Source organism: Lontra canadensis, unplaced genomic scaffold, assembly GCF_010015895.1.
Source record: "Lontra canadensis isolate GAN:19392208 unplaced genomic scaffold, GSC_riverotter_1.0 scaffold18, whole genome shotgun sequence".
In the NCBI taxonomy this organism is placed as follows: domain Eukaryota; kingdom Metazoa; phylum Chordata; class Mammalia; order Carnivora; family Mustelidae; genus Lontra; species Lontra canadensis.
The window spans coordinates 7,272,675-7,298,533 of record NW_022631012.1 but is presented as its reverse complement, the minus strand read 5'-3'; the positions used below and the strand labels follow the sequence as shown (position 1 = coordinate 7,298,533).

Below are 25,859 nucleotides of genomic sequence, written 5' to 3'. Positions count from 1 at the left end.
CTTCCAAAGCTGAGACTTTGGAAAGTGAGCAGAAGGATGGCATTTTTGACTAACCTTCCTGCCCATTCTGTGCTTACTGGAGTTCAGCCCCCTTTTTCCTTCTTGAGTTCTTTGTTGACAAAGATAAACAGGTACTATCTATGGACACGGATGTGTGTATTTTTAGCCCTATATCCAGATAATTTGAGTTACTCCAGATGTATGCATGCTGAGACATTGATACATGAACTTTACTTTTTCCCTGCCTCAAGAGAAACCTGAGGGATACAGCATACTTCCGTTAGTGACCGTGACTCAGTGATTGCAGGGATTCTTGCTTGCAGGGAAAAACATGCTCTTTTGGAAGTAGGCGAAGTAGGCATATCAGAATCTCAGATAGGGAAATGAAATTAGAAATGTGTATATTTAATTTGACACACCACTCTCTTCCAGGAACTAAAAATTGCTGGTTTAAAAGGTTAATACTTCAGATTTTTAAAGCTTTATTACATTATCTATATGCCTTATTTACATAGAGCCTTGACAGAATTGATGTAGCATGTTCTTGATTGTCATTAAGAATCATTCTAATAAAAAAAAGTCAATCTAATGACTACTTAAATATATACATCATTATACATTCCCTTTTTTTTTTTTTTTTTTTTAAAGATTTTTATTTTAGAGACCCAGCAAGAGGGGGAACACAAGCAGGGGGAGTGGGAGAGGGAAAAGCAGGCTCCAGGGCTCGATCCCAGGAGACTGGGATCATGACCTGAGCCGAAGGCAGACGCTTAATGACTGAGCCCCCGGGCGCCCCTATATAGTTCTTAACTTATAATCCTTTTCATCTCTCCCTGGTAGTTAAAAGTTTAGTGTATATCCATTCTTTTTCATTCTATTTATACATAAATATATTACCATGTATTTTGATACAAGTGAGACCTACATTATTTATATACTACAGACAAATGTATATATACAGATATATACAATTTAACAGCTATATTGTGTTTCGCTGTATAAATACAACTTTCAGAAATGAAATCTTGCCATTTGCGACAATGTGGATGGAACTAGAGGGTATTATGCTTAGCGAAATAAGTCAGTCAGAGAAAGACAATATCATGTGATCTCCCTGATTTGAGGAAGTTGAGAGGCAACGTTGGGGGTTTGGGGGTAGGAAAAGAATAAATGAAGCAAGATGGGATTGGGAGGGAGACAAACCATAAGAGACCCTTAATCTCACAAAACAAACTGAGGGTTGCCTGGAGGAGGGGTGTAGGGAGAGGAAGGTGGGGTTATGGACATTGGGGAGGGTATGTGCTATGGTGAGTGCTGTGAAGTGTGTAAACCTGGCGATTCAAAGACCTGTACCCCTGGGGCTAATAATACATTATATGTTAATAAAAAATTAAAAATTAATAAAAATAAAATAAAATAAATATAACTTTTATTTAAACAGTCCCCCCCCTTTAATATTCCCTTCACACCCCCCCCACACACTGATGAACATTTAAGGCATTTCTGCTGTTTCAAGCACTGTGACAGGAACATTCTTATATATGTAGTAGGGTCTCAGTTGGATAGGATCCAAAGAGTGGAATTGTTGAATCAAAGCACATCCTGCCCAATTTCCCTTCCCAGTGTCTGCACCAGTTTGTATTCCTTCCATAAACTGTTATTTTTTTATATTTTAAATGCTGTCAGTAGTTTTATCTATTACTTGGTTTACTATTCCTGATAAAGTCTTATTTGAGAAATTCTATTCTAAGGTAGAAACACATGTGTCTATCATTTTGAACTTGAATTTTTTGTTTCACTAAATACAAGTGTAACCCATGTTGTTTTCCTCTTTACCTTGGCTATTCAGAATCTTGGCTAAGTTCATGTTTAATTGTATTCTCTTCTAGTTTTTCTGGTAAAATCTCTGTGGTTAGAGACATCAGTTACTTGACTTCTAGCTTCTTCTTGTTTTAATGAATTTAGTTTTATTGAAAGACCTCTCAAATCCTTTTGGAATAATCAAGTATATAAATATGTATTATAGGGAAAAACACATCTGATAGCATCAGACTTCTGTTTTCAGAATACCTTCACCTACATGATCTCATTTAATTTTTATAGTTGTATTTAGTGCCTAAAACCAGGTATTTTTATTTTTATAGAAGAGATAACAGATTCAAATAACAATTTAGTGATAGAATCTGGACTAGAACCCAGGTCTGATACCTAGTTTCCTACTTCTTTTCTCCCTTCAGTTTATTGTTATATAACCAAGAAGAAAGCTATGTATGTTAAATGTAGAATTTGCTTATTAACTCTATATGAGAAATTGTGTTTTAATTCTGTTAATCTTCTGATTCCTTCAAGTTACCTGCAATATTAATCTCAGAATAGTTCTTATATATTCCTTTTTAGTTGTCGAAGATAAGTAAAACTTATGGGAATGGCTAAAGTGAATAGATTGTATATGCCAGTATCTTAATTTCCATAGGTATCATTTGTCATTTATAAACCAAATCATACTTATTTACTGTTACTATTTCTTGACCAAACAGTAGATAATCAATTTTCTTTATGTAGGCGACTCAGGATATTAGTTGCCTAGAGCTGGCTAACAATTGATCCCAAATAATTCCCTTCTAACAGACCAAAAAAAAGGAACTTGAGTAAGTCACACATTTGTTGACTTATTTAGTTAAAATCCATTATGCAATTCTATATGTAATATTGTGATTTTTAGGCGTCTTTCCAGAAAACTTTTAATAGGGAGAGTGTCTAGAGAGGATCCAACTGCCTATCTTGATGGTAGTATCTGAAGGACTGCTTTATTCAAATAAAATAATAACCTACTTCTTTCTGTTAACTTTTTCCATGTACTGTAGCATAAAGGTGAATTCATTTTTTTAATAAGTGAAATATCTTTTAGTATGAGCCAAAGTAGATTACTTCATAACAGATGAATGATGTATGGTTAATTAGTGAATAATCAAAAGATCCTATATGAGAATGCATGGATATGTAATTTACAGTTTATGCATTGCTAGCCGAATTAGAGAACAGAATGCACTACTGAACTGTTTTTATTTAATTATGCATTAAAATAACCATTTATTGGGTGCCTATTACTGCCCATTTCTGTGCTATAAGTATGTGAAAGTAGAGAAGAAAAATCACGTTTCCTGCCTTCAAGAAATTTATTTGCTAATGGAACAGCAAATATCAAACAATTAAAATATGGCCTAAGTAAGACTAGAATAAAGGAAGTATGGATCACAGTGTGGTACCTCTTCTGAACCAAACGACTTTGAAAGGAATTTAACATCTTCTCATTTATTTTTTTTTAAATTGTTTATGGGTATTACTGTAAATTATAATACAGTTCATAGAGTGCATTTGTATTATAGCAATTGGATGTGGGTTTCCAGAGCAGAAAGTTACCTGAGTATACGAAATCTTTCTTGCCAGTGTTATTTGTTATAATAATTTCTCCTTGATTATTTCTTACACATTATTCTACTTTGAATTTAGTGTGTTGTAAGTCTTACATGGCATTAATTAAACTGATAACAATAAAATCCATTGGGTTTTAGTTGCCATTACCCAGGGAGGAGCAATACAACTGGCTAACAATGGTACCGATGGGGTACAGGGCCTGCAAACATTAACCATGACCAATGCAGCCGCCACTCAGCCGGGTACTACCATCCTACAGTACGCACAGACCACTGATGGACAGCAGATCTTAGTGCCCAGCAACCAAGTCGTCGTTCAAGGTAAGAGAATTCAGAATTCACAAGTGTGGTAAATTCTTTGAAAGGTTAAAATTTTTATAAACTCAGAAAAAGTAAGTATGATACTGCCAAGCACTATGAAAATGTAGTTAATTTTTTTAATTATAGATAATGTTCTCCATGAACTCTTCCATTATTCCAGTTGGACCCAAATGTCATGGCATAAAAACAACTGTTTTCTCTTTAAAAATATAACATCTTTAACACTGAGCGTTTGGGGATAGGAAAAACAGATTAGGTTACAGGGCAAGACAGTGAAATCAGGAGTTATGAAAGCTAGATTCTGGATCTAACTGCATAGATTTGCTATGTGATCTTGAGTAAGAATCACCTCTCTGAGCCTCTTTTTTTTTTTTTTTTTTTTTTAATGTGTCAAATAAAGAGTTATACTAAATCACTGGTGAGAATCTCTGGAGGTTCTGGCCGCCTGACTGGCTCAGTTGGTGCATGCAACTCTTGATCTTGGGGTTGAATTCAAGCCTTACATTAGAAAGAAATCTTTGAAGGTTCAAAATTGTGTTTTTCTGATTTTTGCTCAGAAAATTTACTTCCTCATTTCTAAGATCATCATTTTATTTCAAATGAAAACCGTATGTTCTGAAAAATCTTATACCAGTATGCATGTCTACTGGTCTATGGAGAAAAAGTAGTAGTTAAATCCTTGATGAACTATAGAAATAGCTTTTTTCTGTTTGTTTGTTTTGTTGTTTTTTTTTAATTTTCTTGCTTTAGGATTCTTTATGGATAGGAGTTGACCATTTTTCTTTGAATCCATTTGAATATTTTTTTCCATTTGAATATTTTAAGAATATAATTTATGCCAGATTGAAATTTGCATATTGAGGAAATAATGTTAAAATCTGTATCTAAAAATATTTTTATTAATAATAATATATTTTGCCTCTCTGTTAAATAATGACCATTGTACCCCTTCAGCATGGATGATAATTTTTGAATAATCCTAAAACACCAACTAGAGAGTCATCGTTTATTTTTAAAGGCCCTAATGTATTTACAGAACATATTCTGTTACTAAACAAATAATATTTGAAGAAGATAATATTTTGTTTATTAATGGGAGTAAAACACCTTTTCACTTTACATGCAGGTACTCAAAAATTGTAAAGCAGGATGTCAGTGAATTTGAATTCTGAACGTCAGTTTGAAGATGGTAACATGTTTAGTATATAAATCTTTTCCACTCAAACCACACATTTTAATTGATATTAATAACAAATATGGATAATTTTATAAAGACCTTCAAATTCTCTCAGATAATTTTAGGTTCTTTATTCTTAGTAGGGCATATTACTAAGCTGTTTTTAGAAGCAGTTTGACAGATAATGATTGTGTTTCTTTTTACAAGTGATGGATCACTTAGAAAAAAACTTCAATTTATTTAGCAATTAGCATTTACATTAAAACAAGTAATATAATTGACATCAAGTGGTACACTTTTTCATACTTTCAGTTTTGTTTCAATTAGAAATTTATAATAGTTGACCATAATGCTTTATTTTCTCTCCCATTTTGCTATTTTATGAAAAATCATGGTCGTTTTTATGTCGTGGCAAGAGTCTACTTGAAATTTTTTAATATGAATTTACCAATATCAAAGGAAGACATTGAGGAGTATACTCTATCTAGGAAGATCATCCAAGCTGTGCCCTACTTACCTTTTAGACTTAAGGTTGGTAAGCATGTTAACAACAGAATAGAACTACATTCCAATGAAAGATAAATACAATGGTTAAGGCTCTTTCACCCAAGTGTCTATCCTAATAAATATATTAAACTGAAAATTATTTGTCAGTAATGACCCAAAGAGTGCTGATTCTTTCAGTGTTTTAGTTAGAATCATGTTCCTTTTTTTCCCTTTCAATCCAAAATATATGTTTAAATTGATGATTGACACACGTAGTTTTACTGAGTCCTCTGCTTCTGTGTCTTATGCCATGTTCACTGTTTTTCTTTTCAGCTGCCTCTGGAGATGTACAGACATACCAGATCCGCACAGCACCCACTAGCACCATCGCCCCTGGAGTTGTTATGGCATCCTCCCCAGCACTTCCTACACAGCCTGCTGAAGAAGCAGCACGAAAGAGAGAGGTTCGCCTAATGAAGAACAGGTACATACATTGCATTTACTTAGATTGTGGTAGGTCATGTCATCTTCAGATTCTGTCAGACATGAATTTGATAATTGGATCTTTGCAATGAATTTTTTTCTGGTAGAATTGATGGATTTGTTAAAACTTTTTTAATAAGCTGCACTTATGAAATGGCTAATGGGATTATGGGTCAAATCTTTATTTTTTTAAGATTTTACTTACCTATTTGACAGCACAAGCAGGGGGATGGGGAGAGGGAGAAGCAGCCACACCCCCTCACTAAGCAGGGAACCCGATGTCGGGCTCAGTCCCAGAACCCCAGGATCATGACCTGAGCCAAAGGCAGATGCTTAACCCACGGATCCACCCAGAAGCCCCATGGGTCGATCTGTAATCATAGTTTTCTTTTGTGTAATTTTTCCATGAAAGATTTAATACACAACTCTTATATTTTCACTGTGCTCTAACCAGCAGCCTAGGTTATTTAAATACTGTTTCTTTTCATGAATAGTATTGTTCAAGAAGATCAAGAGTTTCAGGTATGTATATTAATATCAAATGTTTCATTTATGTTAAGTTTATTTAAAAGAAAGGAAATATGATGGCCAGTCCATGTTTTAATGAATATTATCTTCACTCAAAATTGACAATTTAGTACCTAAAGAGTCTTCAAAAATAGATTAAATCTAAGAATCTTGTTCTTAGACAAAATCTTAAAATAGAGTCAGTCTTCAACAATGAAAATGCTACACAACAAAATCTATGAAGTGTGGGTAAAGTAATTCTCATAAAGTAAATTTACAGCTGTGAATGGTTTTGTCATCTGAAAAAACAGTAAGGGGCGCCTGGATGGGTGAGTAGGTTAAACATCTGACTCTTCTCTTGGCTCAGGTCATGAGCTCAGGGTTGTAAGATCGAGCCCCAGGTTGGGCTTCTAAAACTGCGTGTGGAGCCTGCTTAAGATTTTCTCTTTCTCTCTTTCTTTCCACTCTCTGTCCCTCCCCCCAAAAAAAACAATAAAATATTTTTATTTTATTTACTTTAGTATTTTTATTTAGTGTAGGATTTAAATATTTAGCTGAGGATTTAAAATGGAAATGACCTAAGACAAACCATAGAAAATGAAAATAAAGTTTTATAAAGATAAAATTTGAAATTGGTGAAACTATTCTTCTGTTCTTTTTTTTTTTTTAAAGATTGTATTTATTTATTTGACAGGCTGTGATCACAAGGAGACAGGGGGGCAGGAAGGGGGATGAGGGGAATCAGGCTCCCCGCTGAGCAGAGAGCCCAATGTGGGGCTCTTTCCCAGGATCCTGAGGTCATGACCTGAGCTGAAGGCAGAGGTTTAATCCACTGAGCCACCCAGGTGCCCCTCCTCTGTTCTTGACCCCAAGATTTTTCAAACACTGCCACAAAGTAAAAGAAACATAGGGATTGAATTTAGACAGTCTGGATTCAAGTCCTGGATCTACTCTTCTTGCTGTGACTTTGGAAGAACATAGTAACCCCCTCTAAACCTCCTTTTTCTTCTTTGAAGAAAAGATTCTGCCACCCATCCAAATGGCTGTTCTATGGGACAAATATCATTCCTCTCAAAGCACTTTAACTGTAGTGCTCTATCGAAGTGTTTGTTTTTATGAAGTTTCATATTTCCACTCAGCTCAACCTCTTTTGTCCCTAAAATACCTAGCTGTTATAGAGTATCAGTAAATGACATCTAAGCTATGGGAAATGGCAGCACTTTTTCTGGAATATTAGGAAAAGAGTTGGAAATAAGCCAAGTGCTCTATCAATCCAAGATTTTCCTTAGGTGTAGTAATAATAATAAACAGAAGCATCAAAAGCTGCATTCATTTAAATGTATTCTAAATTATACATTAAGTTTTGTATTTAAATCTTTTCAGCTTTAAAATGTTTATAAAGAAATGTTTAACCCTTTCTAAAATTAGAAGCAAGTCCAATTAAGAAGTCTTAAGTAAAGGCCAGGTTTTAAAACTTAAGACAGTAGCACTTACTAAATAAACCAGTTCTAAGCAAGACACAGCAAAGCAATCAGATGAAAAATAAAAAACCTTCTTGATTATAAAAACAGCAGAAAGAATTTATGTTGTGTCCTTGTAGTCACCTCTGTGGGGCAGAAACATCCCCCCTGCACCTTTTTAAAGATTAGCCATTTCAGAGAGTGAGTGCGAGTGGGGGAAGAGGCAGATGGAGAAGATCTTCAAGCAGACTTCCCATGACACGAGATCGTGACCTGAGCTGAGACCTAGAGTCGGTCACTCAACCATACACAAGTGCCCTAGAGATGTTTCCCCTTATACAGAAAAGACCAAGAGGTGGTATAATTAGTGGGTGGGTAAGGAGGTGGCACTATGGCTTCTTGTCAGCTCTGTTGTATGGAGCAGAGAGCTGCCCATTTATGAACACTTGTTCATTTGTCTAGCAAACCAAATTTCCTTTTTTCTTTATTTTTTTAGTTTACGTATCCCCCCCCCCCACCCGCTATATACATATATTCCAGGTTAGGGACAGGGCTCACAAAGCTACAGTTCCTAACAACCTTTGCTGGTCTGAAATCTTTAGCATGGTCTCTTTAATAAAATACTTTTGCTTGGATTTAGTTTTAAGGAAACTTCCCGTTGACTCTGCTATAGTTCCCTTTTCCCTTTATTCCCACGTTACTACTGCTTCCTCTTTTCCAACTTCCATTCATTAGAATCTGGTTTCTATGCTCACCATAGTACTCTTAATATCTTTAAAAAATACAGATTCCCTCGCACTTGGCAATCTGGCATTCTCTTTTCATTTAATTTTACTTTTGTGGAATATTTGACACTTTTTTTTTTTTTTAAAGATTTTTTGTATTTATTTGACAGAGAGACACAGCGAGAGAGGGAACACAAGCAGTGGGAATGGGAGAGGGAGAAGCAGGCCTCCCGTGGAGCAAGGAGCCTGATGTGGGGCTCGATCCCAGGACCCTGGGATCATGACCTGAGCCAAAGGCAGATGCTTAATGACTGAGCCACCCAGGTGCCCCATCTTTGACACTTTTGACTTATTCTCCTGAACTCTGATTTATTCATCTGGTTTTCCAACTACTTTTGAAGTTTTCCCTTAGAATGTTCATTCCTAACCATGTATTTCAGGCATCAGCTATATGCTGACACCTTCTAATTCTCAATGCTGGCTTTGACCTTTTTCCTGAGATACTATTTACTAAGGGCCAGTTCATGCTAGATATCACACGTAGTTTCTTTACATATTTTATATTGCCTACAATGAGGGAGAAGCCTATCTCCCTTTTACAGAGGCGCTATAGTTCAGAATGAAGTTAAGTATCTTGCCAAAGGTCGCACCTTTAAAGAATTAGGTATAGGGCTGCCTGGCTGGCTCAGGCAGTAGAGCCTATGACTCTTGATCTTGGGGTTATGAGTTTGAGCCCCACATTGTAGATGCTTCATAAAAATAAAATCTTTCAAATTTTCGTTTAAATTGGTAGACCTGAGGCTTGAGCCTGTGTCTGGGGCCAAAGCCCTGTCTACATGTTAATTCTGAGATCTCAGTATACAGCTCTCTCCTGATGTACTTCTCAAACCAGAGCTTATGATAGTATGTTGGAGATAATGTAGCCCCAAGAGGTAAACATGGAATGCTCTCCTCGAATATTTATCTTGCTCAAAAATTAGAAATATTTTTAAGGTAAGAGACTTAAAAGAAGTTCACACCAGCAGTGGTTGCTTTGGACTGTGTCCCCAGAATCCCCATTTTCGTTTCCTCTGCCATTAGGGGTACACTTCAGTAGAAAAATTAGGGGATCACTCTCCTCCTGAACATACTCACTAGGATGAATGTCCCTTATATGTACCTCAAACACAGCCTATCTTAAACTGAAATTTGATGAAAAAAGTTATGATCCCCAAATTCTACACTGTTCAAATTACCATTTACTCCGAAATGAAATGATAAGTGGTCTAAAAGAAAGGATAGATGGTTGTTATTTTAATTTTTGTTGCTGTAGTAACAACAGAAACCTCAAAATCTGTGTCTTAGAACAACAAAATTTCTTCCTCACGTTACATTTGACAGCTGCAAGCCAGCTGCCGTGTCTGTCTTCCACATGCTCCCAGCTACAGGAGGAGCACCTTTTTTGAGACATGTCATTTTTGTAGCGAAGGAAAAAAGGCAGTGTTTCTTTAAATCCTCTGCTTGATGGTGATGAACATCATGTCCACTTATGTACCACTGGCCAAAGTACAGACAAGGAGAAGCCCACTGTCAGTGGAGTGGGAACGTGTGCTCTTCCCATGGGAAAGGTGGAATAAAAAATTACAAAATTAATGCAGTCTACATCCTTGTCTTACAATTTTAGAATGCAGTATTTTAATAGATTTGCTAAAGGCAAAATAATAGATGTAAATGTTAGGTGGGTTTGACGTATGAATATATAAAACCTCTGTTTAGCCAAGAAAAAGATAAAAGTAGTAAAGCAAACGACAAGCTAGAAACATTGAACAAGTCAGAAGACTAATAATGAGTTAAGGATATGAATAGACAGATTCATAGATACTTGGCTTCCCATTAAGTATAGTTTATTTACATATATGTTTAACTCTAGTATACATTTAAAATAGTTACAAAATTGCTAACTTGTATACCTGTGAGAAACAAATTTACCAAATACAATACAGTATTTATGTATGGTTCTTTTTTTGGTTTTTAGCCTTAAAGTACCAGTGAAAGTACTATTTTCCAAGCTGTTTAGGTCTGTTCCTTCCCCCCCGCCCCCAAGAAGATTAAGATTATATCACACACTTGTAGTATGAGATATTCATCGCATCTTCATTCAATTCTGGGATTGCATATAGTTTACTATAAAAAGTATAAAAGTTCTATAGTTCTTTTGGTTTTGACAGATGTATGGTGCCATGTTTCTACCCTCACAGTGCCTTACAAAACCACCACCCTAGAATGAATCTCTTTGATACCCCATGGGTAGTCTGCTTCTGCCCCCTTTTCCAGAATCTCATATAATCAGAAACATACAGTATATGTAGCCTTTAGGGTTTGGTTTCTTTCACTTAGCAAAATGCATTCAAGATTTATTGATAGTGTTACACGGATCAGTATTTGGTTTTATCCCTAGTATTCCATTGTACACATATCCTGTAGTTTATTTGTCTGTTAACCTTGATGTTCATCATAGTTTCCAGTTTGGGAGGATTATGAATGAAGTTACTATAAACATACACAGGAGTTAGTATGAACTTTCAGTTCACTTGAATAAATATGTAGGAGTGGGCTGGCCAGGTAGAATGGTAAGCATATATTTAACTTTATAAGAAATGGCCAAATTGATTTCCAGAGTGGCTGGTGTTGCAGTTTATATTTTACATTTAGGTCTGTGATCCCTTTTGAGTTAACTTTTATATAAGATGTGAGGTGTGTCATGGTTCATATTTTTTGTGTATGGATATATATTTGCTTCAGCATATTTGTTAAAAAGATTATCCTTTATTGAATTGCACTTTGGTCGAAAATCATTTAACCATATTTGTGTGTGTATGTTTCTGGCTAGCTTGTTTCATGGGTCTTTGTGTTTATCCTTTAGCCAATACTATGCTGTCTTGATTACTGTAGCATCTTAGTAAGCTTTAAATTTGACAGTGTGAGTCCTCCAACTTTGCTCTTTTGCAAAATTGTTTTGGCTGTTCTGGTTCCTTTGCATTTTCATATGAATTTTAGAATTGGTTTGTTGATGTCTATAAGAAAGTTTCCTGGGATTTTGATTAGGGTTTTGTTGAGTTTATAAATCAAATTGAGGAGAATTAATATCGAGTATTCCATTCTGGGAACACAATGTTCTTTCCATTTTTTAGCATGTAGATTCCGTACATTTTTTTGTTAGATTTATATCTAAACACTTTTGGGCTTTTGGTTGTGGTTTTCTTGGGTGGTGGGGGGACTATTTAATAGGGATTTCATTCCTGATATTGAGAATTTGTGGCCTTTCTCTCACTTAGTCTGGCTAGAAGTTTAAAAACTATTTAAAACAGACTGTGTGGATTTGACCCATGGGTCATAGATGGCTAAACCTTGTCTAACCCATGTAAAAGACCAAACAAAAAACCAAGACCTAACTATATGCTATTTATAAGAACCTCATTTCAAATATCAAGCATAGATAAATTAGAAGGAAGAGAATATAAAAGGATAGAGCATGCAGATAGCAATCAAAAGGAAGCTGGAACATTGTCGGGGATTAAAAGAAAAAAAAGGACAATAGGTAAAGATAAAAGGATTGTTTCTCTAAAAAAACATAGTAGTTTTACATGTATATGCTCCTAACAGAGGAGCTCCTAATGAGGCCAAATATGATGAAACTAAACAGAGAATTGAATAGTTGAAAACTTCAGGGCACCCCTCGCAGGTCCCCTCCCTCTTCGGGAGCTTTGTACTATCACTTCACCATTGCTCAGTAAACCTTGCTTTGCTGCCCACCAAAAAAAGAAAACTTCATTCTTTTCTGAATGATGAAAGAAGATAGAGACAACCTGAATGACAATCAACCAACTCTACCTATTTGGCATTTTAATGACACTTGTTAATTTAAGAGAATAGAAATACTAGAATATGCTCTTGGCCCATAAAGCATCCGGGAAAATCCCCAGTTGTGTGGAAATTAAGAATCAAACATTTCTAAGTCTATAGGTCAAAAAGGATGTTTCAAAGGAAGTATCTTTAACTAAGTGCAAATTGAAATACAACAGAAATTTGTGGGAGTTCAGTCAGTGCTTAGAGGGAAATTTATACCATTAAATACTTAATGTTAGAAAACAAAGTCTTAAATCAGTCATCTATGTCAGGGGTTAGCAAATTATACCTCATTGTCTGTTTTTTATAAATAAAGTTTTACTGGAACATAGCCGTGCTCATTCAGTTATGTGTTATCTAAGGCTGCTTTCATGCTACAATAGCAGTAGTTGAGACAGAGCCCATTTGGCCTGAGAAGCCAAAAATATTTATCAAAAACAAGTTTGCCAACCTAACTTCCATCTTAAGAAACTAGAAAAAGAAGAGCAAATTAAAATTAATGAAACTGTGGGAGCGTGGGGGCTCAGTTGGTTGAGTGTCTGCCTTCAGCTCGGGTCATAATCCCAGGGTTCTGGGGTCAGGTCCCACATCGGGCTCCCTAGTCAGTGGGGAGCCTGCTACTCCCTTGCCCTCTGCCTGCCACTCCCCCACCTTTTCTCTCTGTCAAATAAATAAAATCTTTTTAAAATAAATAAATAAAATCAATAAAACTGAAAAGAGAAAACTAATAGAGGAAAATCAGTGTAACAAAAGCCTGTTGTTTTTTATTTGTTTCTTAAAGTACAATTAATAAACTTTGAAGGTAAAAGAGAAAAAAATCGGGTAGTTTAGAATTATGGAGGATGCTGAAAATGAGAGAATAAGAATCATATAGAGGCAAAGAACTAGTTCAGTGAATGGAGGAGGATGTTGGGACACATTATGTGAAAGAACTTTTTTCTAAAAATATGCCTATCACATCAAGTGCAGAATTTATAAGCCATCTGTTTGCATGAATGCTTAAAATCATAAAATCCTATTTCTGTACTGGAAGAAACATCAGTGGTCAATTTAATCTTCACACCATGTTGTCAGACTGATCTGCTGGGAGAATCCTTTCATTTTCTTCTTCTTTTTTAATATATATCTAAAAATTTTTGAGAAGCTTTAAGTAGCATTCTCCAAGCTAAGGATTTCTTTAAAATTTTTATTTAAAGTTCATTTGTATTCTGTATTCCACTCCAAAATATAATAATGCTTTTTTAAATATGAAAATGCTTGCCACCCCTCTGACCCATTAATCAGAATTGGTGCTTTAGAATGACATGGCGGGTTTATTCCCTGATTTTGCATACTCCTTAATACAAACCTAACGGTCCTAGTTGGAGACATCTTGATTAGTCCTTTAAAAAAAAACAAAAAACAAACAGATAAAGAAATAGTTCTTCCCTGGTACCTGTTGGAAACTATACAACTAGTTAGTTTCATAGCCAGGATCTGAACCCAAGATTTCTGATCCTCAGTTTAGAAAGAAGTCTTGCTATTCTATCATAATATATTAAATTTGTATCCAAGTTGTTTATTTTAAACTGTGAGCATCATTCTGCAAGACAGTACTTGAAATTTATTTGGTGTTCCTCCAAAAAGGTATTGTATACCCATAATGAGCTTGGCATTTGCTAGTTGGAATTCCTCTTTGGAGAGAGTCTCAATTTACATTAAGTATACTGAAAGGATCAAAGGTGTTAACATTAAAGAAATAATTATCTTAATCCAGTGTTCCTTTTTTTTTTTTTTTTTTTGCTTTTTGCTTTTGTGAAACCTAAGCTTTAGCAACACTATAGTATACTAACTTTGCTAGAGCAAAATTAGAAGATACTAACCTATGGGATCATATTAGTTTAACTTTTTGGAAACTAGCATATAGATAGATACTGCATTCATATGAGCACTTGTGAACTCTAAATTCTCAAAAGATGGGGGAGAAGGCAGGTAAAACAAGATAACAGCCCTGGATAGAAGTAGATTTGTCAGTGTATACATACATCCTACAGACTCTCTGTATTGTTAGATTTCACCACATACAGAACATCCAGATTAACCTCAGAATCATTCCCACCTGTGATCCTTTACATCACTCGTGGCCTTATCGCACTTCTGGGCTTGTTGTCTTCACTGTGCATGAGAATGTTTGGCCATTTTTAAGTCCTTCCCCCCCCAAATTTTCACCAGTGGTACACTGATGCAGTGGATCCTGTATCGTCCATATATGTCATGGATGATACAACATTAGGTGCAGCAAAAGTCAGCTTGCTCCTTTTTTCTGACTCAGAAGGCTGTATGGGGATGAAGACATTAATGAAGGTATTAGAGTTATCTAGAAATAATTACAGCAGACACATACATAGCATTTACAAAATGCCAGCCACTATTTCATACACTTTTTATATATTAATTCCTTTAATCCTCATAAAATTTTTGAGGTAGATAGTATTTTCTCTATTATACAGTCAGGAAACTAAGGTCATATAATTGCCTTAATTTGTTTATGGTCATATAATTGGTAGGAGGTAACCATTTAAACCTAAGAACCTGACACTGAAGTTACTACTCTTAGTGCTGGGCTGTATTGCCACTCTTGTAAATGAGTGATTGTAAGTTGCTGCTTTTTTCTATTTTTTAAAGACTTAGAACCTTTTTCTTTCAACTCTTATGTCCACTCAGGAATAAGGACCTACCTTATGCCAGGCCCTTGGCTAGTGACTGAGGATATAATATGCGATCCTTATTCCATAGAGCTTAAAAAATTTACCAGTTTGGACTTCCTGGCTCACTAAAAACATTTTTTATTCTTAATCTGCTAGATTTTTAAAAATAGTTTAATAGTTTTAAATTGTGGTATAAAACTTAAAATTTGTCATCTTAACCAGTTTTAAATATACAGTTCAGTAGTGTGAAGTATATTCATACTGTTGTGCAACAGATCTCCAGAACGTTTTTTTACCTAGCGAAACTGAAACTATTAAAAACAAATTCCCTCATTTTCCTCTTCTGTGAGTCCTTGGCAATCACCATTCTCCTTTCTGTTCTTATGAGTTTGACTACTTTGGATACTTCATATAAGTGAAATCATACAGTTGTCTTTTTGTGGCAGGCTTATTTTGCTTATTAGCATTTTGTTCTCAAGGTTCATCTATGTTGTAGCATTTGGTGGGATTTCCTTTTTTAAGGCTGAATAATATTCCATTGTATTGTTGGCTATTGTGGATAATGCTATTATGAACATAGGCATGCCCATATCTCTTCAATATCCTGTTCTGTGTTGTTTGGATATATATCTAAAAGTTGGATTGCTGGATTATAGGGTAATTCTATTTTTAATTTTTTAAGGAATTGCTATAGTGTTTTCTGTAGTGGCTGGGCCATTTTACAACCCACGGACAGTGCACAGGGTTCACATTTCTTCACGTCCTGGTCAACACTTATTTTCTCTCTGGGTTTGGAGGGGGGTTGTTTTTTGTTTTATTTTGTGTAAATATAGTAGCCATCCTAAAGGGTGTGAAGTGATACCTTGTCGTGGCTTTGATTTGCATTTCTCTAGTAATTAGATTGGTGTTGAGCATCTTTTTATATGCTTGTTAGCTATTTGTACATCTTTGAAGAGATGTCTGTTCAGGTCCTTTCTCATTCTTTAATCAAGTTATTTTGTTAAGTTGTAAAAGTTCTTTATATGTCCTAGATATTAAGTCCCTATTAGATAGATGATTTGCAAGTATTTTCTCCCATTTCATGGGTTGCCTTTTCACCCTATCGATTGTGTCCCCTTTTATGCACAAAAGTTTTTAAGTTTGATGTCGCCCCATTTGATTATTTTTGTTTATGTTGTCTGCTTTTGGTGACATAGCAAGAAATCACTGCCAACCCAATGTCTTGAAGCTTTTCCCCTGTTTTCTTCTGAAGTTTTATAGTTTTAGGTCTTATATTTAGTTCTTTAATCTATTTTCAATTAGTTTTTGTATATGGTATAAGGTAAGGATCCAACTTCATTCTTTTTGTATGTGGATATACAGTTTTCTCAACATCACTTGTGGAAGAGACCCATGTTAGGCTTTTTTTTAATACCCTGAAATGATGAGTTTATGAGATTTTTGTATTTGACTTAGGATGTTTTTCACACTGACATTTAGCCTTAATATTTTCTTAGTTATTGATAGAACTTCAAGTTTTATAGGTGTGATACAGAACATATCAATAAACAGTGATATACTTTTAAATTTTAAGTGATCATTCAGCCCTTTGTGTTGTTCATGGGGTTTTCACATTTGGATTTTTTTTTTTAATTTATTTTTTTCAGTGTTCCAAAATTCATTGTTTATGCACCACACCCCATGCTCCATGCAGTACATAACCTCCGTAATACCCACCACCCTCTTCCCCTCCAAAGCCCTGTTTGTTTCTCAGAGTCCACAGTCTCTCATGGTTTGTCTCCCCCACCGATTTCCCCAACTCACTTCTCCTCTCCATCTCCCAGTGTCCTCCGTGTCAGACTTATATGGTATGTTTAATTAAAATCTTATATGAGGCCATCTCCAAATCATTCTGTATAGTTTTTTCAAGTGCTTAATCTTTAATATATTAAAATACGTGTTGCTTTGAACTAATATTCAAAAGTACTCTAGCCCAAAATAAATGATATATAAATAAGTGTTGCATAATTTCTCCTGTCCTTTTTTGCTCATAGGGAAGCAGCACGAGAGTGTCGTAGAAAGAAGAAAGAATATGTGAAATGTTTAGAAAACAGAGTGGCAGTGCTTGAAAACCAAAATAAGACACTCATTGAGGAGCTAAAAGCACTTAAGGACCTTTACTGCCACAAATCAGATTAATTTGGGATTTAAATTTCACCTGTTACGGTGGAAAAGGACTGGCTTGGCCACAACCAGAAAGACGAAATAAACATTTTATTTTCTAAACATTTCTTTTTTTCTATTCGCAAAACTGCCTGAAAGCAACTACAGAATTTCATTCATTTGTGCTTTTGCATTAAACTGTGAATGTTCCAACACCTGCCTCCACTTCTCCCCTCAAGAAATTTTCAGCACCAGGAATCATGAAGAGACTTCTGCTTTTCATCCCCCTCCCTCTTCAAGAAGTAATAATTTGTTTACTTGTAAATTGATGGGGGAAATGAGGAAAAGAAAACCTTTTTTAAAATGATTTCAAGGTTTGTGCTGAGCTCCTTGATTGCCTTAGGGACAGAATTACCCCAGCCTCTTGAGCTGAAGTAATGTGTGGGCCGCATGCATAAAGTAAGTAAGGTGCAATGAAGCAGTGTTGATTGCCAAATTGACATGTTTTCACATTTTCATTGTGAATTATGTAAAATTGTTAAGAGATATACCCTCTAAAAAAGAATTTTAGTATGGTGTTGAAGAAATTAAGAATGAATTCGGAGTGTTTTCTATGTACATTCTCTTCTTCAATACTGAAAACTTGTCCTTGGTTCTTAAAAACATTGTGTATTAACGACAGCTCTTCCATAGGACAGTTGTTGCTTCTTAATTCAATTCTGTGTGTGTTCAGCATTTTTGAATACATTAAAAGAAGTAACCAACTGAATGAAAAAGCATGGTATTTGAATTTTAAATTGAAGTAAAAGTACAAAGCTTGTTTTAGTTAGTACCAAATTCTTATTAGTAAAAAGATGCTCATTAGTAAACCAGCCCCTTGAGTTATATAACAAGGTTTTTAAATAAATGTTTTTGTCATCGCCTTCAAAAAATATTTATGTCACTCATTTACTTAAAGATACTTCTAATTTAACTGTTCCCATTTGCACTTACAGTATACCACCAACAGGAAAGCCTTCAAGATGTTAAATAAAACAAAATGATATATTTGTTTATAAAATGCTATGTGTTGTAGAAAAATACTGATTTGAAATCTTTTCCATATTAACATACTTTAACAGAGTATCTCTAGTGAATTTTTTAATGAAAGGAATTGTAAGGTATAGTTATAAAAAGTACAGGATTAGATGTACACAAGGAAAGTTATTTTCTTCAGAGATACTTGAATGACTGCTGTACTACAATATTTGGATTGTCACTCTTGCAAAACATTTTTTTGGTTTGTTTTCTCCTAAAAAGGACAGTTTTGCTTTAGCTTTCCAATATGCTATATAGCCTTTGTCGTTCTACAAAGGAGCTACCTGTTTGAACCCCTGACTATAACAGTCTGTATTTATATGTATCATACATTGTTTCCAGTACTACTTCTAATTATTAATTACTCATCTTATTCACTAAGCTTGATAAATCTAAAAGTTACCCTTTAAGAGAAAAATAGGACTAAGGTGGATTTTAAAAATTGGAGACTGACATAATGTTAGATATAATTTCTCATTTAAGAAGGTTATTCCTTTTAAAAGAAGAGTATAGAAAATTGATGTTTTATATTTAGTCGTGAGGGTTTTTTTAAACATTAAGTTTATTAATATGTTAACAAAATATGCATTTGGGTGTTACCGGGTCCATTTTGAAAAATAGGCTTTTAATTAATACTCATATATGGTATATTTTTGTTTGTAACAAACCATTGTCTTTTTTCAAGGATGAACAGAGTTTATGAAGGAGCATCATTCTAAGAATTGAGTGATGTAGTCTTATATTTGGACAATTCACCAGATTCTCAAGAAGGCTTTCAAACGACTGTAAAGTTTGATGTTTATCCTGCTGAGCTAATGGGGAAAATTGTAGCATAAAAATTATTTGTATATCAGCATAGATCTGTCATTTTCCAAAACTTCAACAGAAACTAAGCAAAATCACAAATCTGTTCACAAACTAGAATTCTTAATGAGTCGAAATGTTTTGAATGTCATAAACTTTATAAATGAAAATTGCCTAGGATTTAGCAAGTTGTTATTCTCTAAACCGTTTTCCAAAAGTTGAGGCATTCTGTTTAATTAGAAATTTGGTGGTCCTCTTAGTCCCTGATAAATCAAGGCAGTCACATCCGTATGAGCTGGTTGAATTTATAAGTTTTTATAAATACCAGGTCCTTTGTACCTTGAGGATGATTGCACTGGTTTGAAGTCAGTTACTTCATGGTGAGGTAAGAAATGTATTCTGTTGCTAAATCTGTTTTAGACCCTTAAAGAGACTTGAAGATATTTCAGTTTATACAGATAAGCATCTTTTATGCAACTTTTTTTTTTTAACAAGAATTGGAAAAAAGGTGTTTGTTTTTAAGCATGCAACGTTGAGAATCTTTATTAAGAAAATGACATAATAAAAAAAAAAAATCTTGTAGCCAAGAACATATATGGGCCACATTACCAGTAATGTTTTTTCATATTGGCCAAAAGGGAATGAAAACATCATAGGAATCTGTACATATGCTACTGATTTGCCTAGAAAATAGCAAGTTTGATATCGCTTACTTTGCAAATATAGGGCCATGTGGCACTTTTATCTATAGGACAGATTAACTCTAATAAAAATGAAATGGGAGGGGTTTATTTTTGATATATTACTCATGAGTTTTCAAGCTTTGATAGTGTTTAACTGAAAAGTGGTTTAGAAAGGGCTAGATCCAATGTGTTCACATTATTAAAAAATTGCTATCAGATATAATTTTAATTTCATTCTTTTCAAACTCAAGTACCATATTGGCAACCATCATATTGTCATAGGTGCTCTGTTCATTTAGATACTATTGGGGGGGAATGGCATTTGTATAATATATGTGTAAATATATATAAATACATACAGTATATAATCTGAAGCTCTGAGAGCTCTTAAGTCAGGAATGCTGAGTATTATAGTATATTGAGGTCAGATGAAATTTTACATTTTTGTGTGTTCTATTGCATCCCTTTTGGTAGTTTCTTGGACTGCATTACTTCAGCACTCATGACTGATTTTTGTCTTCTAATTTTCTTCCAAGTTTTTCCTTTTTTTTTTTTTTTTTATTGTTAGTTTTCTTTGGCTGGATACTTTTACATATGTTACTAGTCACTTGAAAACTCCCCCGCCCCCCTCCAAGTATTTGATTTTTATGCTTTGTCTCTGGCAGCTATAACAGTGGTAACAACATTTTGAAGATAGCTTCTAAAAGGTACCACTGATTTTTCAAAACTCATCCTGGGGGAGGAATTTTGGTATTTTCATTTGAGCAGGGATTTTGTCAGAAAATGTTTTTGATGGTAGGTCAGCAGCAGCGCTAGTGTCTGAAAGCACACACCAGTGGGGCAGGCTGTGTGATCAGAGGTCATCTGGCTGAAGTTTCTCTCGGTCTCTCAGGCCTCATCCCTACTGTCATTTTGACCATGTGGGGTGACATGTGGAATCATACAAAGGCTTAGGAAGAAACAACAAGTTTGTTTAAACCAGGATGCTTTTACTTACTTGAAGTGACTTCAATCTAGATTTCTTCTTTACATTTTTTTAAAATGTACTTAATTTTGTGATCTGCTACAGTCAGCTACTAGCATAAATTGGTCTCTTTATTTTGAAGATCAAAAAGGCTGCTTCATTTTGCAGGATTAAATAAGGCTAATATGGTAAAGTTAATTAAAGTGGGTTTTAAGAACAGTAGTTACACACCTTTTCAGTTATTTCAGGAGGCTTTATTTTGTTGCCTTGTGGCTCTGAAAACTTTTGGTATATTGTTTCCCATTGACCTAATACAAAACTTGTATATTTATTTGGATTATATTTACATTGTATTCTTTGTAAATGTTTGGTGTAACTTGCACTTTTAAAAATGACCCAGTTGGGTATTAGCAACTTGAGAAGTTCCCTCATCAATTAATTGTCAACTGACTTATGTCTTTCTCCTCTTTTCAAATCATGTGACTTTTTAAAATGGAAACTTTTCATTAAAATATTTTAGCACCTAAAGGCTAGTCTTATAAATAGCTATAAAGGAAAAATAGCAGGAAATTAGATTTGCCTGGCCCAGTTAGTTAAAAGATGATTTTGGATCCAATGTTGCGCTTTTTCATCATGGATAAAGATAGAAGGAAAAGCAACTCGATTGAATAGATGTTAATTTCCAACATTGATGTTGTCTATAGGATGCCAAGATATCCATGAATTTGTCCAGAATAGTAAAATATTTTTCAAGGTAATTACTATCATGATGGAGACCATGTGTAATCATTTGACAAAGGTTTTTTCACTTTAAATTGGCTTTCTTAACATCAAAGAAATGCTGCCTAAATTTGACTGATGTCAGGTGAGACAGGAGAAAGTGCTGTGTGCTGTATCAAGCCTGTAGGTGAAGAGTTGGGGGATATGTTTGCTCACTCAATCGTACAAAGCACAACTAGAACTTTTGTTGAATGGTTTGCATACATCTTGAATACTTTTAATATTGATATGTTGACTTTTTTAAGTTGACTGCACAGTCACTGTATGTACTGGGAACTGGTTTCCTTGACTTTCTCGAATCGATGGCTAGGAGAGGCACTAATCCCTGAGGGGTTGAACATATCATGAAGCTGAGTCAGTATGGAAGAATTTCAAATAAATCAAACAGGGTGCTGAAGTTCCATCTGTCTCATATGCTTCTGATAAGTTCTTACTGATTAGTGAATGTAGCTTAAGCCTTTGTATGTGTCCTCAGGGGGCAGACAAACTTTAAGAGGGACCAGATAACGTCTGAATGGAGGGATTATATTTCAGGTGTTTTAGCTTGAAATTTATTTTTTAAAAAAATAAAAATAGAAAAAAAAATAGAACAAAGCCTGTGAAGCAAGATATTATAAACAGGCAGAGTTGTTTAGCACAGAGGGAAGATATTGACCTGTCTGCATTCTGGTACTGTGGGTGCAGGTCCTAGCTGGGCATAACATGATCCATTTTTAATTATTCTCACCAGCAAGTAAAAGAAAAATGAACAATCTGTGGGAAATGTCTTTGAAAAGGGTCAAAGAGTAGGAAATTTAGATTTACCTACTTTACACAGGCATTATATGATACTTGCCTACACAAGTATGGCATTTCCAAGCTTCTGTCTTGAGGAGCATCTCAGAAATGTGAGAGTAATTCTGAGATAGTTTAAAAATTGATAGGGAAGGAAGAAAATCCCTGCAGGTAATAATCTTATGTTAGTTGGCCAAGTGAAATGCTCTATCATTGTGTTTGGGAGGTTTTATTTTCTTATGTTTTTAAAATTGAATTGGTAAATGATTTATAGACGTATTTTTATCCAGGTGCCACTCCAATTTGTGTATGTAATAAAATTATTTATATTAAAAGTGGGAAATAATTTGTCAACATTGTTCTGTGAGTATGGATTTATTAGGGGTGGCAAAGAAGAGTGCTAGTTAGCAGTTTTCCATGTAGAGTTGTCCCTAACTGATTTGTCCACACGTCAGTTGTCATCCCCACCCACAGAAGGAATGATTTCTAACCTAGATGTATCACTTGAAACTTTTTAGAAACAAAATAATCAGGGAAGTTTCTAGAGAGAAAGATGCTTTTGTTTTCGTTTTAATTTTTCCTTGAGGATTGGGGTAAAGAATACCTCCCCCACAAAACTATCAGCACAAAACAGGGTATTGATTTTTAACTCTGATGTTGCTATTGGAGTTGAATACTAAATAAATAACTATAATGAGGGAAATACATTTCTAATAAAATTCCCTACATTCTAGAAACATCCCTGTTTTAATTTTTTTACCTAAATCTTTTTGTGCTCTGTGTAAAGAGAGAAAATGTATGAGTTATAATGCATTTTATTAACACTATGTACATATTAGCTGCTTTGTGTTCAGAATGGTAGCAATTGCTTTGTATATTAAAGTGATCCTTGTGAATTTGTGAAATATTGTCATAAAGTGCTTTTTTCTTACTGTAATCTTTGTGGTATCAACTGTCATAATGCCCTTTTTACACACATTTATGTGCAGTCACATAAACATGCTTTTAAAAACTCTGTAAGTCTCTTTTTTGGGGATGGGATCTCTATATTTTCTTTTTTGTCAGTAGTGTTAAGTTATATTTTCTTGAACTTAGGTTTATTACTTTTGTTAAATGAGCAAATTTTGTTAGAATATTTCACAAGCTTGTTGCACAGCAACAAAACTAATGTGAGCAACAAGAACATATCTTCAGTTATTTACTTTTACTGTATTCCTCATTTTTAGCACAAGATTTCTTTGTTCAGTAAGATTGAACAGGTGCCTATTTGAAGATTTGGAGATATTACCACCCTATTGAGAAAACCAGTGGGAGACAAACGAGGAGCTGTCTCCAGTGTCATAAAATACATGTTTGCATTGGAAGAAAAATAAGAATAGATAACTTCTCAGGTCCCTTTGTAATTCTAAAGTTCTGTGATCATATAAAATGGAAGGAAATGGGAGAGGGTGTGGTTAATCTGCTCTTTGCTTAAAGCATAATAAAAGATTGTCCTGTTGATTCAATTTCTGAAAATAAGCAGTTGCCTTTATTCTAAACTTTTTTTAAAAAAATTACCATGACATGTTTATGAAGCTTGTTATATAAATTTTATTCTTTTTCTACAGAGCGTGACCATGTAAGTTATTCTGCAGACATATTTAAGAGTAAAAGGGTGATACTAATTAATAGGGACAAAAGGGGTAAACCAGGATTGTGCTGAGTAAATCAGGACATATGGTCATCCTACTTGTAACCCATGTTGTTCAGGTGCTTGGGCCTCCAATAAAACCGTACAGTACCTTAGAATACCCATCTTCTCTTTATCCATACCCTTGTTGTCTCTTATTTCACAAATACTTGAAGACACACTTCTGGGCAATAAGAAGTCCCTGCCCTCAAGAAGCTGAGACAGCCAAAGAAACCTTTCTAAAACATTTACACAATTTCAACTCTGCTACAAACTCCAATTTGTCATCTCTACTCAGATTGCAAACCTGAGGTCCAAAACAGAACTTCTAATTTCTCCTCTAAATCTGTTCATTCTTCAGCTGGTTTTTTCCATCTTATTAAAGATGCCACTGTTCCACTCAACTGCTTAAGGCAAAAACCCAGAATTGCCTTAATCAGCATTAGCCTTCCATTCTCCACATCTTTCTTAGGCACTCTGACCAAATTTGGGGCTTAGAATTCTCATGAAGGCCTAACAAGTGAAGAGGAGAGGTATATCTAGGCGCTTGAATGCTACTTTTGTTTTTAATTGAGCTGCAATTCATGTAACAAAATGGACCATTTCTTTAAGTTAACAGTTCAGTGGTATTTAGTGCCTTCGCAATGTGCTACCGCCCCCTGTATATCCAGTTCCAACACATCACTGCCAAAATCCTGTACCTATTAAAGAGTTACTCCATTTTCCTCCAGCCCCTGGCAGCCACCAATCTGCTGTTTCTATAGTTACCTGTTCTGAATATTTCATGTAAATAGAACCATATGTGACCTTTTGTGTCTGGCTTCTTTCACTTAGCATGCTTTTTAATTTCCTCCACACTAGTTCTTACCATTACTTCATTCCTCTTTATGGCTGAGTAATAATCCATTATGTGAGCCACAGTTTATCCAGTCATCCATTGATGGACACAGGGTATTTCCATTTTTTGGCTATTGTGTATAGTGCTGCTACTAACACTCATGTGCAAGTATTTGAGTCCCGTTTTCAGTTCTCTTGGAGAGCTACCTAGGAGTGGAATTGCTGGGCCATATGGCAACTCTGTGTTTACTTTCTGAGGACCTGCCAGATTTCTGAGCTGCCGCACCACTTCACACTCCGAGAGATGTATGAGGGTCCCAATTTCTCCATGCCCTGGCCAACGTTTGTTCTTTGTTTTTGTTTTAATTATGCCTATTCTTATGGGTGTGAAGAGGTATCTCGTGGTTTTGATTTGCAGCTCGTTAATGATGTGGAGAATCATTTCATGGGTCTGTTGGTTATTTGTAAATCTTACTTGGAGAAATGTCTGTTCAAGTCTTTTGCTCATTTTTTAATGGTGTTTTTTGTTGTTGAGTTTTGGGAGTTCCTTACATATTTTTGGATACTAGACTCTTATCAGCTAATGTGATTCGCAGTTATTTCTCCCATTTTCTTAAGTTTCCTTTTCACTTTCTTGATAATGTTCTCACTTTTTTTCACTTCACATTTGGAAGAAACTACAAATGGGGAAGCAGTACAAAGCAGTTTCTTGTGTATCCTTTTAGTGACAATCTGTGCGTGCACATGCAAATGCAATGTCTATTCTCTCCTCCTCTCCCTTTTACATAAATGGTACTTTTTCACTGAATGTGTCTTGTCAGTTCTATTTCAGTATGTGTACATCTGCCTCAGTCTTGCTAACTGGTGTGCACTGTCCTACTGTACAGATATCTCATAGTTTATTTAGGAAGGACCCTCTTGTGCACACTTGGGTTGTGACTTTTGACTGTTACAGATACACACA

General features: G+C 34.9%; 1 protein-coding gene across 6 annotated transcripts in view; it reads left to right on the top strand.

Annotated features, from left to right (window-relative positions):
- Positions 1-23,894, top strand: part of CREB1 (cAMP responsive element binding protein 1) — a 61,228-nt gene extending 37,334 nt beyond the window's left edge. For 3 of the 6 annotated variants that reach the window (XM_032859954.1, XM_032859953.1, XM_032859955.1), the window contains 3 exons: positions 3,573-3,755; positions 5,752-5,902; positions 17,199-23,894. In XM_032859954.1, coding sequence (XP_032715845.1) covers positions 3,573-3,755; positions 5,752-5,902; positions 17,199-17,343 — 479 coding nt within the window. In that variant the 3' untranslated portion in view covers positions 17,344-23,894. Of the gene's footprint in view, positions 1-3,572; positions 3,756-4,881; positions 4,945-5,751; positions 5,903-17,198 lie in introns of those variants that run through there. The other 3 variants (XR_004382956.1, XM_032859957.1, XM_032859956.1) reach the window with 3 other exon arrangements.
- Positions 23,895-25,859: the final 1,965 nt, after the last annotated feature.